The 14305-nt window shown below is 43.1% G+C and overlaps 1 protein-coding gene across 1 annotated transcript; it reads left to right on the forward strand.

Moving 5' to 3' along the window:
• Positions 1-3796, forward strand: LOC101732809 (cytochrome b-c1 complex subunit 7). The gene is made up of 4 exons (XM_004915135.4): positions 1-106; positions 1780-1851; positions 2912-3078; positions 3604-3796. The coding sequence occupies exons 1-4, from the start codon at positions 88-90 to the stop codon at positions 3679-3681; spliced, it is 336 nt and encodes a 111-aa protein (XP_004915192.1). The 5' UTR covers positions 1-87; the 3' UTR covers positions 3682-3796.
• The last annotated feature ends 10509 nt before the right edge of the window (positions 3797-14305 follow it).

The following is a 14305-nucleotide window of genomic DNA, read 5'->3' on the forward strand; positions in this document are numbered from 1 at the left end:
TTACTTCCTGTTACACTTCCGCCCGTACTTCAAGCTGCGCGTCGTTTGTACGCGACTCTACGTCAGACGTCATTCTCACTGGGAAAGATGGCTGCTCGGGCACCAGGTAAGGTCGAGGCAGCTTCTCCTTCACTGGCCCCTCTGGGGTCTGGGGTTACTTGTTCCCTATTATTTGGGGCCCTGTGAGGCAGAACCCTATTTATTGTGTGGGGGTGACATGGAGAGAGGAAATGCCGCCTGTGTCCTATCTGTGACCCCGTCCCCTAGCCCCTGAGCCGCCTGTATGGCCGGGTCCTGCCGGGCTGGGCTGCTCCTCAGAGGTCATGGCTTGCTGAGAGACTCCCACACTGCCTAGCAGATAAAGTGACAGCTGTGCTGCCTGCCTGGGAGTTATCCCTAATGTGTTTAATAACAGCTCCCAGGGTTTGCCCCATGTGTTACTGTAAGTGGGGCTCAGGGAAAGCTGTGGGAGATCTGGGACTTTGGGGTATATTTCTCATGCTGTGTAAAAAGTGGAGTAAAACATTACCGGTGATGTTGCTCATAGCAGCCAATCAGATGTTTTGCTTTGATTTTCTAACTGTTGAAATCTAATTGCTGATTGGTTGCCCTGGGAAACATCACAGGTAATGCTTTACTCCACTTCTTACACAGCATGATAAATATACCCCTTTGTGTGAACGTTACATCTCATGGTAATAATTGCCCTTCTGATGAACTTGGTGGGTCACATTCACTCAAACTGACATTTATATTGCAATTTTGTCCACATCTGATAGGTGGCGCTGTTGTTTCAAGTTCATTAACACAGTTAAAACTGCTATTGTCTTGAGAACTAGTACTTGGGATGATCGTCTCTGTGGCTAAAAAATACATAGACATTAGAGCAGGGTAGAGCTGGGCAGTATGACCAAAAATTTATATCACGGTGTTTTTCAAAATTATATCGGTGTCACGGTATTTGACGGTATTTTTTTTTTCCATGCATGATTAGGTGTTAACCCCATTTCCTAATAAATTAGAGAATAATTACTGCAGTATTGAAAATCAGAGTCAGGCAAGCGAAGGATCAGCAAGAGAAAGTCGTAAGGTAAATTAGGCAGGCTTAGTTTCTCAGGCAAGGCCGCAGACAACATAGCACAGGAGGAGGCGTTTGATAGCTTTAAATACTCCCCGCGCATGCGCAGAACCCGTCAGCGCGTCATGGATGTGCACGCTTTGACGCACGCGCACCTGGACAACGGGACACCGCACGGGTGAGTACCCCGACACCCCGGTATTGCGGTATCTGAAAAATGAATATAGTTTTAAAAAAAAAAAAACACCGGTATTCGGTATTAAACAGTATATCGCCCAGCCCTAGAGCAGGGGTGGGCAAGCTACGGCCCGCGGCCACATCCGGTCCATTGGTCTTTTTAATTCGACTCGCCGAGGATTGGTGTGTCTCACTTTGTCCAGACTCATCACGCGAGACTTGGCGTCAAGACTGCATGTAAGCGCTGGCCCGGCACGTCTGTCAAATTTTAAAAGTCAATGTGGCCCCTGAGCCTAAAAGTTTGCCCACCCCTGCATTAGTGGCTGTGTACATATTGTAGCAAAACCAGTTATTTCTGGAACTTTCCTTCATTTTGCTTTTCCCATGTAAAGAATAATGGGTTGTTGGTGATTTGCTTTGCTTGTAAAATGGATCATAATTCTGTTTCCATGTTATTTTGATTATGAATACAACAGAACATAATCTTTCCATTTTGTTGATACATTTACTTCCTTATGTTGCAGTTGCCGCATCAGGCCGACTCATTGACGGTTTGAGGAAATGGTACTATAATGTTGCCGGATTCAACAAACTCGGTAGGTTAATGGATACGGGTACACCAGCAATGATAAATTCGCTTCCCAAAAAAGGAGCGGGTCACCTAACTATTTATTTGCAATAGGCTTAGTCCAACTGAAATCGAAAGCTGCAGATAAAAAGAGACAGTCACCCTGGCAGCAAGAAAGTGTATTCACGGGGAAGCTAGATTGTTATTCTTGCATTTTTGTGACCTTTTCAGGGTATCGCAAAACTGGGGAACTGCTGACAATTTAAAGGCAATTTGGGGCTAAAAAGGATTATTACTTTAAAGGAGTGGTTTACTTTTGAATTAACATTTAGTATGAACATTTTGAGGCAGTTGGTCTTCATTTTTTTTTTAATTTGTTATGGTTTTTGAATTAAGCTTTTTGTTCAGCAGCTCTCCTGTTTGGAATTTTATCAGCTACTTGGTTTATAGGGTCCATTATACCCTAGCAACCAGGCATTGGCTTGAATAGGAGAGAACCTGGATAAAAAGAGAAGTAAGAGAAAGTAATAATAACATTAAAAGCAATAATATTTTTGGGAGACCACCATTTAAAAGCTGGAAAGAGACAGAATATTTCTTATTATTATTACATAGAAGCTATATAATTCCAAAACTATAAAAAATATTGGCCAATTAAAAAGATGAGTAGAATAGTCTATTCTATAACATAATAAAAGTGAACTTTTTGGTGAGCTACCCCTATTCTATTAATGGAACTCCCAAAATTTCCTCTATAATCCTTGTCTGTTACAAATGAGTATTGGGTGCATCCTCGTGATCCTTCCCCAAAGCCCAGTAGAATGTTGGTAACGAATCGCAGCTCTCCCCTTGTACAGAGATGTGCACACTGCAGTTCCTTGTCAGCCTGCCAAGCTGCTAGCTAAGCTCTATGGTCTGTATGAGGCCAGCCAATCCACACCCTTAGTGCCACCAGTATGCAGCTTGTCAGAGCCTCAGCTAAAGTGCTGCCTCTCAATCTGTCCCATTCTGTTTGGGGCGCCCCAAGTGTTGCCAGTAGGCAGAATACAGGCGCTGTGGTGACCATGTGTTTTTATTTTCTTTGGCAGGTTTAATGAGAGATGACACAATTTATGAAGATGATGACGTGAAAGAGGCAGTAAGGAGGCTGCCACCTAAAGTTTATGATGACAGAATCTTTCGAATCAAGAGGGCATTGGACCTGAACATTAGACAGCAGCACCTCCCAAAGCAACAGTGGATTAAATATGAAGAGGTATTTAGCATAATTATCTTTAATGTAAATGAGGAAACTACAGGTCCAGTTCAATGTGCAAAGTGCTTGTGACATGGGTGATGTTTTGCACCAGAGGTAATAGTACATTCCATATTACTTAAAATATCCCACATAATGGTACATGTGCTATTGCTGAGCCACAGTCAAATGTAGAGAGACTTGGAGAGCAACACAAGCACCATAAAAGTTCATGGAGGAGCCAAATAAGGGCTGTGATTGGCTATTAGGCAGCCTCTATGCACCCTATCGACTTACAGGGGCTTTATTTGGTAGGAAATCTTGTTTTTATTCAACCAAAACTTGCCCCAGGTCAGGAATTCAAAAATAACTCCCTGGTTTGGGGGCACTGAGAGCAACATCCAAGGGGTTGGTGAGCAACATGTTGTTGTAAAGACTCTGTCCGTGCTGGACATTTATTGCAAATGGAATATTTTTTCCAAAGCAATTATATTTATCTAAATGAAATAATTTAATGCCATATTTTTTTTTTTTTTTTTTTTGTAGGATGTTCACTATCTGGAACCATACCTCAAGGAAGTGATTCGTGAAAGAAAAGAAAAACAAGACTGGATGAAGAAATGATGTGCAAATGCTGTTTTCTGGGAAAGTTTATGTAAATGTCTTGTCTATTGAAACAGAGCCTGTCCCTTTGTACTTGTGGGGCTGGCCAAGAAATAAACATTCGGAATGAACATCATCTGTCTAATCACGTCATTGAGCAAATTGCACTCATACAGCCAACTGGCTGGCAACTTTTGGAAGCAGTTTTATTTTTGTTCAGGAGTTTGTCGTCTCCTGGTTCACGTATGTTTGGGCACATACAAATATTGGGTGTTCTATACATATGGGCCATCTGAATGATCAGAGATGGAAAGTGGTGTCCAGTATTCCTATCCTGTCTATGTGATTGGTCACTCTGCAAATCTGCACCTAGGCAGTAGCCCATAGCAACTGATCATTCATTTTCTTTGTTCATCCAACTGCAGTTAGAGTAAGGAAAGCAAAAATTTGGTTGCCATGGGTTGCTGGACTAGTGCAAAGTTGTGTGGTTTTAGTAACTGAGCCAGTCTGATTACCATAACTTTTTCGGTAGACCCTAAGGGACTAATGCTTTACCTTTCTAATCATCTCAAGGGGGAATTCCCTGTCTTTCCCATACTCCTTTGCTTTGTTGTGTCACTAGAACAGCACAAATGTGTGCCCTAAAAAACAAATTTGCCATTTGTGTAAATGGAAAGTGGTGGAGGAAACCTTAACAGTTCAAAACTCACTCACAGAACCATGAAGAACACAGTGTTATGTGTGCAACTTGGCAATTTTATTTCAAAATTTCTGATTCTTGGCCTGAATGGAGCTCTGGGAAGAGGGATTGCTGTAAGCTTCCAAAGTCATGCAATTAGCAAGTTCCCTTTCTGGTATTTTTAGATAATTAAATTCCATTCTTTGTTTGAAATGAAGAAGGAAATATTACAGCACTGTGTAATAGTAAATATACACATTGTAATTATTCTTTGTTTCTTAGTTATGATTCAGCGGTATAGGTGGGGCCTGTGCGCACTGAGGTTGAACGTGGGACATCCAGCACTCCGGACTCATGAAAACTGCTAAAATCCAAAGTTTATTCCTTCATGTTTAAAACAAATAAACACCTGACGCGTTTCGTGCCCTTTAGGGCACTTAATCATAGGAGATTATGATTAAGTGCCCTAAAGGGCACGAAACGCGTCAGGCGTTTATTTGTTTTAAACATGAAGGAATAAACTTTGGATTTTAGCAGTTTTCATGAGTCCGGAGTGCTGGATGTCCCACGTTCAACCTTGGAGAATTTTCCCTTTCAGCTGCGGGTTCGGGGCCTTGAGCACCCGGACCACCATCGGCTTTTGGTGAGCTACTTGGATTTCTTTGTCCGTATATTATTGAATGATCTTTTTTGAACCTTGCGTCGGGCTCGGGGTTTGAACACCCGGGCCTAGCCCGATACTGGGTACATATATATAACCTTTACTGTTTTGATGTATATTAGGGAACAAATTTTGATTCAATCATTGACTATATTCCAATTATTTTTTGAGTCAGTTAAGATAACTATTTTACTGAATTTATTTCATGAAATCCATTTGAGGTTTGTTTATTTCACATTCCTCTCCCTCTTCCCTGTGCACACTTACCCTACTGTTGCAGGTTTTCGCTTTTATGGTGAAAAAACAAATAAATTCCAGACAATCCGCTGAAGATTGCACCTTGAACCAACTTTCCCACAGGATAAACAGATGAATATTGTACGAGTGGCCATATGCTGTAAGGCAGTGATCCCCAACCAGTGGCTCAGGTACAACATTTTGCTCCCCAACCCCTTGGATGTTGCTCTCAGGGGCCTCACAGCAGGTGCTTATTTTTGAATTTCTGTTTAGTAGGCAAGTTTTGGTTGCATAAAACCCAGTGTAATTGCCAAGCAGAGCCTTCTATAGGCTTCCAGTCAACAAAGGGGCCATCAAATAGCTCTCATTGGCACCTCCTTTTTTCATGCTTGTGTTGCTCTCCAACACTTTTTCCATTTGAATGTGGCTCACGGGTATAAAAGGTTGAGGATACCTGTTGTAAGGCCACATTAAAGGGGTTGTTAACCTGCGCTTATCTGCAGGCTGGGAATCTGCCCATGTGGCATTAGCTTTAGTGAGTGGGTAAACAGGCAAAACTGCCCCATGTGCCATTAGCCTCAATTAGTTTGTACAGTAAAGAAGATGTACACAGAGTATGCACTTGTAAATAATAGTATATTAACTTCTATGAACAATAACTTCAGATCATAAATACATTATACTGTGAGGGGCAGAAGCAGCACAAATACATTAAATACAGGGAGAAGCAGTGGGATCTTCAGCCCCAAATACATTAAATACAGTGAGAGGCGATGATTTCTGACACCCCAGACCCACTTACCCTTCCAAAAAGCAGGTTTCCTGGGGGCTGGAGAAATTTTCAGTATTCGAGATCAAAACAAATTCAGAAATAATTTGCATTGCTAAATGTGCTCACATGCCCCACCTAGTGGTAGTCAGAATAGCACCCAGGCTGGAGAACCCGTGTTTCGATATTATGCGACTTGGGTCATATGGACAGTACATTGAGTAGGAGAAACAATAGGTTAGCTGAAAGCAGTTCTAATGTGTAGCGCTGGCTCCTTCTGAAAGCTCAGACTCAGGCACAATGCACTGACATGGCGCCTACACACCAATATTACAGCTAAAAAATAATTTTTTTGGTTCAAGAAATTTTAAATGGCAGAGGGAATTATTTGCAATGGATACTGGTCTACCAAGCCACTATAGCGTAGCATATCCCAAGCACCACATCATATCCAGTACTGGTCTGAGTGTCAGTGAAAGGTTGGAGGCCTGATAAGCATGCCTTTAGCCTGTCCATTTATCCTGGCATTAGATACCATCCTCCTTAGATGCCATCTTTTCTCAGATTCCAAATTTACAAAACACCCATTTTTATGCAATTTCTAATTATCTCTCTATGACAACAGCAATGCCTCTCTAATATGTATCATTACCACCAAATATGAATTATTTGCTACAGGTGTATAAATATGAGTAAATGTTTAAGTTGCCTCTGTAGATAAAATACACTTTTTGGCCAAAGGTATATTTCTATCTAGTCTGACAGTTGGGCAAATGCCTGGATAACTCTACTTGCCTGAATGCACTGTGCTGACTGTGATGTTTGCTTGAGGAGGAGCTGTTTCTATGGTTTGGGGAGACATTCTTGGCAATTCTGTGCTTCCTACTTTTGTTTGGGGAAGGTCTTTCCCTGTCTCAGCAGAATAATGCCCCCATGCAGTAGGAGAGGTACTTATAGAATGGATTTGCTGAGATGGGAATGGAATACTATGACTGGCCCAACTGAACCTCTGTGGGATGAACAGGAACCCTGACTGTGAGTCGGGCCTGATCCCCAACGTCAGTGCCCAACCTAACTAATACTCTTGTGGCTGAATAGAAACAGCTCCCACCAATCATGTTCCTACATCTAGTCGGAACCTTCCCAGAAGTGTAGGGACTGTTACAGCTCCACACTTATACCCCTGGTTTGGGAATGTTTAAGAGGCAGGTATCCAGGTACATTTTGCTTTATGGTGTTCATAGATATACAGGTATGGGAACCCTTATCCGGAAACCCGTTATCCAGAAAGTTCCAAATTACGGAAAGGCCATCTCCCATAGACTCCATTATAAGCAAATAATTCAATTTTTTAAAAATGATTCCCTTTTCTCTGTAATAATAAAACAGTACCTGTACTTGACCCCAACTAAGATATAATTACCCCTTATTGGGGGCAGAACAGCCCTATTGGGTTTATTTAATGGTTAAATCATTCCCTTTTCTCTGTAATAATAAAACAGTACCTGTACTTGATCCCAACTAAGATGTAATTACCCCTTATTGGGGGCAGAACAGTCCTATTGGGTTTATTTAATGGTTAAATCATTCCCTTTTCTCTGTAATAATAAAACAGTACCTGTACTTGATCCCAACTAAGATATAATTACCCCTTATTGGGGGCAGAACAGCCCTATTGGGTTTATTTAATGGTTAAATGATTCCCTTTTCTCTGTAATAATAAAACAGTACCTGTACTTGATCCCAACTAAGATATAATTACCCCTTATTGGAGGCAGAACAGCCCTATTGGGTTTATTTAATGGTTAAATGATTCCCTTTTCTCTGTAATAATAAAACAGTACCTGTACTTGATCCCAACTAAGATATAATTACCCCTTATTGGGGGCAGAACAGCCCTATTGGGTTTATTTAATATTTAAATGATTTTTAGCAGACTGAATATGGAGATCCAAATTGCAGAAACATCCCTTATCCGGAAAACCACAGGTCCCAAGCATTCTGGAACAGGTCCCATACCTGTATAATATTCTGGCTCTGTGTGAGATGCACCTCAAACCTGCTAATACACACCACAGTGTGAGAATCCTTATGGTAGCCATTAGCGGCAAGCCTGGACCAGTAATCTGTGGGTTCTGGCAAATGCCAGAGGGGCTGCTGTAAGATGCCATAGACAGTCACTAGACCTGATTTGTGGTTTAATACAGTGTCAAAATGTCCACAACCACCTAACAACCTCTAATGTTGTCCCTGGGAACCATGTGAAAGCGTCGGTATGGTCAGTTGGATAAAAATTTGTTGGTTTTATTCCTGTTTGCTATGGACAATGTCACAATAAAATGGGTGTTAATCTGGTGCAACGTGATTGGCTACAGTCCCAAAGCACTGAAACAAATATACTGACTCTTGTTTAATAACTATAGATCACCTGCGTTTAATCGTCCGCTATGGACACGTTACCTCATGATCTGTTTACTAAGGACTGGGTGATTAAATAAGATGTTTGATGGCTTCTCATGTGGTTCCTTGGGGCGCAATAAAGCAGAAGAGTGTTGGCTTCGGTGTGTTTGTATGGGCTGAGTTTCCAAGGAAAACCCATTCTTCCTTGCAGGCTAAAGCCATCGGGCGCCTTCTCATCCTCACAGGCCCTTGGGTGCAGTCAGAGGCTCCACAACTGAGGTCCTGCTCAGATTTAATCCCTGTTTAAACTCAGGACCCCACGACAAAAGCAGGTGCTTCCCACAAAGGTCAATAAAGAACCTGTTGATTCTCTCCGTGCTTTCCCTATGGTTTCCCTATGGCTGTGTAATCCTTTCTAATGGATGGGTCTTAGTGGCCCACTCTGGAGTCATCTGCTTCTCATCCGTCTTCTCTGCACATCTCCACCTACAATAGCAGAGGATGAGGCCGGCCGCTCATACACCGTGTCTTGTAAGGAATGATGTGCTCATTCTGTGGAGGCGGCCAGGAACCCCGTTACATATACCTCCCCTGAGAGCCAGAAAGATTCCTTAGGACACAAACAGAAATGTGTTAATCGTGCAGCATGGCGCACAGGCGCTGACAGATGCACCTCATTTTCCACTTTATATAATGGAACAAGTCCTGCTAGAGCCGACAGGAAGCACTAACAATTTCAGGCAGATCTTCCCCTAAACGTAGCTTTGTTCCCCAAATCCCCCAATGCGAGGGAACGTTGTACAATGAAATCCTTGCAGTTGCAGCCAGAAGGCATTGAGGCCAAGGGACTCCGGATTTATTCCACTTATTACTCAGCAAAAGTTCCCTTTCTGTTTGCTTATCCCCCGCAGGTGTGAAACAAAACCCACGATTATGGTGGGAATAGTTTGTTTATTCACTGTCATTGGCTTTGGTTGGTGGGAGTTGTAGTCGTAGTTCAGAAACACTGGAAATAATTGGGATTTTAAAGGGGGATCTACACAGAGAATCTGCTTTTCTTCATAATAAAAAAACAACCTTCTGATGCACATTCATTTAAACATTTATAGTGGTGCGTAAATGTAATTGCAACCAGAAGCAGTATTTGCCTGTTGCTCATATTCTGTGCACTGACTACTGAAACAATGTAGCTGATTCACAGGCCTGCCGCAGAACTGACATTTGCTTTATTGTTTTAAAAGTCAGAAGCAGAATACAGGAAGGGATATTATTATTGTTTATTTATATAGCACCAAATATCATTGCCATGAATGCGTGCTCCAGTGGAGCTTACAGCCTAAAGATGGCCATACATGTTCAGATTTTAGTCTTCTTCCAACAAACATTTGGATCTTGGTCATATGCAGGGTTGGACTGGGCCGCCGGGACACCAGGAAAAATCCCGGTGGGCCCTGGCGGCCCAGACCTGAGCCTTGCAGCATTCCCCCTGCTTGACCATTCCTCCCCTGACGCATTAAATTTACGCACGCTCGGGGAGGACGCCGGGTGGGGGCCCCTGTGGGGGGGTTAGGGGGACCCCTGAGGGGGGACTTAGGGGACGTGGCCAGTGGGGGGCAGCGCGGCAACATTTTTTGACCATGCCCACTTTGTGGCCACGCCCCAATTGTCACACCCCATTTTTAAAATAGTTAAAATAGTGCCCACGATGGCCCAATAGACAGCACCCCCATAGACAGTGCCCCCCATACACAGTGCCCCCCATACACAGAGCCCCCCCATACACAGAAGCCCTCCTTACACAGTGTCCCCCCATACACAGTGCCCCCATACACAGTGCCCCCCATACACAGTAGCCCTCCTTACACAGTGTCCCCCCATACAGTGCCCCCCATACACAGTACCCCCCCATACACAGAGCCCCCCCATAGACAGAGCCCCCCATACACAGTAGCCCTCCTTACACAGTGCCCCCCATACACAATAGCCCTACTTACACAGTGCCCCCCCATACAGTGCCCCCCCTACACAGTACCCCTCCATACACAGAGCCCCCCAATTGCCCCCATAGAGAGTACCTCCAAAAGAAAATTCCCCCATATATGGCAGCCCCCCATAGACTTCTTGCGGCTCCTGCTCCTTATTCGGCTCCTTATTCGGTGCGTACGTGTGACGTCACACGTACGCACAGGCGCAACCTTATAAAAGGACCTGTCGCCGCCGTACGAGGAGCCGAATAAGAAGCAGGAGCCGCAAGAATAGCCGGAGCGCTCCGCTGCAGCCAGCGCGTCCCGCTGGCCTGGATAGTTTGATGAATGTTCTGCATTTCCGTAACGCGGGACATTCATTGAACAATCCGGGACAGCGGGACGTGCTGTAAAAACCGGGACTGTCCCGCGAAAAGCGGGACAGTTGGGGGGTATGGGCCCTGCACCCCCCAGTCCAACCCTGGTCGTATGTTTAAATGCAACAACCTAAAACTAACATTCAGAATAAAATTGTAGGATAAAGCCCTAAAAATAATAAATAATGCTTCCATTGTAATTCCCCCAAGGATATTTGGTCCCTTAGCCTTACACTATCCATGTCTGTTTTATTCCTGTTTGCTACGGACAATGTCACAATAAAAGGGGTGTTAATCTGGTGCAACGTGATTGGCTACAGTCCCAAAGAAGTGAAACAAATATACTGACTCTTGTTTAACTATAGATCACCAGCAGTTGGATCCAGTATGGAGATCCCCTTTAACTAGGGAATTTTAACATAAAGGAGCACTGTCATTGAGATGAACATGCACCCAATCTGTAGTGGTTGAGTATTAAAGGGATACTGCCATGGGAAAACATGTTTTTTTTAAAACCCATCAGTTAATAGAGCTTCTCCTGTAGAATCCTGCATTGTAATGTTTTTCAAAAACAGATTTTTGTATATTTAATTTGAAATCTCACATGGGGCTAGCCATATTCTTCATTTCCCAGGGTGCCACAGCCATGTGCTCTGATAAACTTCAGTCACACTTTACTGCTGAGCTGCAAGTTGGAGTGGTATTCCCCCCACTCCCAGCAGCCAATCAGCAGAACAATGGGAAGGGAGCAAGATAGCAGCTCCCAGTAGGTATCAGAATAGCACTCAATAGTAAGAAATCCAAGTCCGGCTTGGGACTCCTCCAGTTACATAGGAGTAGGAGAAACAATAGGTTAGCTGAAAGCAGTTCTTTTTGTTGGTTCAAGAATAAAATGTTAAATGGCAGAGTGAATTATTATGTAAAGAGTGTAATTGAGAAATAAAAAGTACCCCATAAAAATCATGACAGCATCCCTTTAATTCTTTTGTACAAATCAGTTTTAGTTTTCCCCTCCAGTTTAGAAAATATAAACAGTATTACTGTTCTTCAAGCTAACACTTATTTCCTTCTGCAAGCAACTCAACCATGTTGTTGAGTCAATAGTGCATTGAAATGGCTGAACAGGGGAAATTTTACCTCTAGCATTAGATTGTAAGCTCCATGACCCAGGCATTTATGTGGATAATGAACAAGCACTGCAGTATATATCAGCGCTATATAAATAAAGGATGAGAAAAAAGATATTCCCAGATGACAGAGCACTTGGGCCCTCACTACTTAGATTTTTAGGAAAAACAAGAAGATAACATGTCAGTGCTGTATAGAGAATAACAATCACTGTTCTGAATTTCACACATTCCAGTTACATCAGGTCGGACACTAGGGGGCGATACAGTACTTGCACAGAAAGAATTTGCTGTCGCTATAATTTTGTTTGCTCAAATACTGCCCAACAGATTCCCAGAATCAGAATCCTACTTTGCATGTTTGAGTATAACCCCCCAAATTTGCTTTATCTGCATTAGTTGTCCAATTCCACATTACGGGGCAGACTTAAGATTTTATTGGAATTCTGTGATTCTTACCTATGGCTATGTGAGTTCAGTGGCGGCTAAAGGCAAATACTCAGGAAAGTCCAATTGAAACTAAATTTGCTGACCGTCCACAGACAACTTTCCGAATGATTTTTTATAATAATTTTCCAAGCTAATACGAATTGGTTAAGTCTTTTTGGGAGTTAGTAGGAACAGATACCACAGGCACTGGGGATTTGCCCAAATGTGAATCCTGCATAAATTACTGTGATTGGCTGAACCAAAACCTGGATTTGGTGCATCCCTATTAGAAAGCCCTATGCTGATTGGATCCCTAGAGTTACATCCATTTGTGTCAGTCTCAGTAGCTCTGTAAGATTTCACACATGACCCTATCTTGGTCCACTTTACTTGGATCAGACTTGTACACGAGTTAGTGGTGTTTATGGGGCCTTAAAGAACAACTAAAACTTAACAAAGTAGTAAGAATAGTGAAAAAATCTTTGGGAGATCCAGTGGCTGAAGTCCCTCCTTACCAGTCCCCCCCCCCCCCCCCCCCACTTGGCTTCCCACCCTCTGCGAACAAGCAAAATAAAAGTGGCAGAAGTGGCTGAGGAGGGGAACTACCATACAGCAGACCCCACTGTCAGGCCTCCCATTGTAGAGTCTGCTGTATGGTAGTTATGCCACTGGCTGGGCCAAGTAGTATTTGTGCCCTAGGCAATAGTACTTGGCCTGGCACCCAGCTATGACCCTCACCCTGTTACCTCTCTCTCCAACCCCTCTGCCCCATGCTTAGTCTCCAATGCCTGCAACTGTTACTGGGTCTCTGCTTCATTTTGTTTCCCCCTCTCACCCTGCAATTTTGCCCCCCTCTTTGTACCCGAGGCATAAGCCTCTCCTGCCTACTATAGTTCCAGCCCTGCTGGCTATTAATGCTACACATTGGGGGTTATTTATAAAGACTGGGTAAATTTGCACCTGGACAGAAACCTATAGCAACCAATTAGTCTTTTTTCATCCAGCTGCAGGTTCAGCAATGAAAGCAAAAACCTTTCCATGGGTACTGTCAGGTGCAAGTTTGCCCAGTCTTTATAAATGAACCCTATTATGTTTTGGTTTTTTCTGATAGCCGGGGGGGCCACACCCCCCAGGGAAGATCTGTGTCCCCAAAGATGCCCCAGTAGCCGCCTTTTCTGCTGATTCACTGCACATGCTTTGTGCTGCTGTCACTTACCTGAGCTTAGGGGCCCACTCACAATATACTGTATTTACAGAATGTAAATGTCACAATATAAGGCTGATTAGTAAATGCAGATTATTATTAAATGTCAGCTCAGAAACCAGTGCATTTTGCATCAGAATGTAATAATCAGCCCTGTAGCTTCAGCTTCTATGACAGGCCAACCTCATTTTTCTCCTAAGCTTAGCTTCTCATCAGCAGCCAAGAACCCACTGAGCATGGGCAGTGTCAGCGACACAAGGTCCAAGATGTTCGAGATTCTGTGCACAGCTTTTAAGGCCTGGATCTTTACTGTTATTGGGTTGCCGAACCTCTCTGCTGGTACAGTAAGTATGGAATGTACAGTACTTCTAGCAAGATTAGTTTTTAGCTTCTATGAGTAGCAGGCGCCCCTGCAGACTGGGAACCACCGGTGTAGCTTGATTCTGTTTGGTCTAATTATAACTAATTCAGAAACAATCGTTTGTGTGACCCTGCTATGTACAAGACTATTATGTGTACAAAAAACAATTCAATGATTTAATTCCTAACATGATTATTAATTGTTTATTTGGCAGAAAAAATTCTGGGAAGGAAGCCCAGGATCTCTCCTAAACTTTCTATGCTATTTCTATAGCTATGCTATATTCTATCACCTCTATTATGACTATCCCTACTAATATTCAGAGGGCCTATGTTTGCTGTTACTCCCTTTTAATTAAGAAGAGAATTCAGATGCCAAGTGGTTTAGTTGACAGAAAAGAGGATCAATTTAAGACGTTTAAGGCTGCAGTAATCTTA

This window comes from Xenopus tropicalis, chromosome 6 (assembly GCF_000004195.4).
Source record: "Xenopus tropicalis strain Nigerian chromosome 6, UCB_Xtro_10.0, whole genome shotgun sequence".
Taxonomy (NCBI): Eukaryota; Metazoa; Chordata; class Amphibia; order Anura; family Pipidae; genus Xenopus; species Xenopus tropicalis.

Excerpts from the sequence above, each read along its gene's own strand:
- LOC101732809 (XM_004915135.4), top strand. Across the intron at positions 1,852-2,911 it reads TGCCGGATTCAACAAACTCG|GTTTAATGAGAGATGACACA; the intron begins GTAGGTTAATGG and ends TTTCTTTGGCAG. Across the intron at positions 3,079-3,603 it reads AGTGGATTAAATATGAAGAG|GATGTTCACTATCTGGAACC; the intron begins GTATTTAGCATA and ends TTTTTTTTGTAG.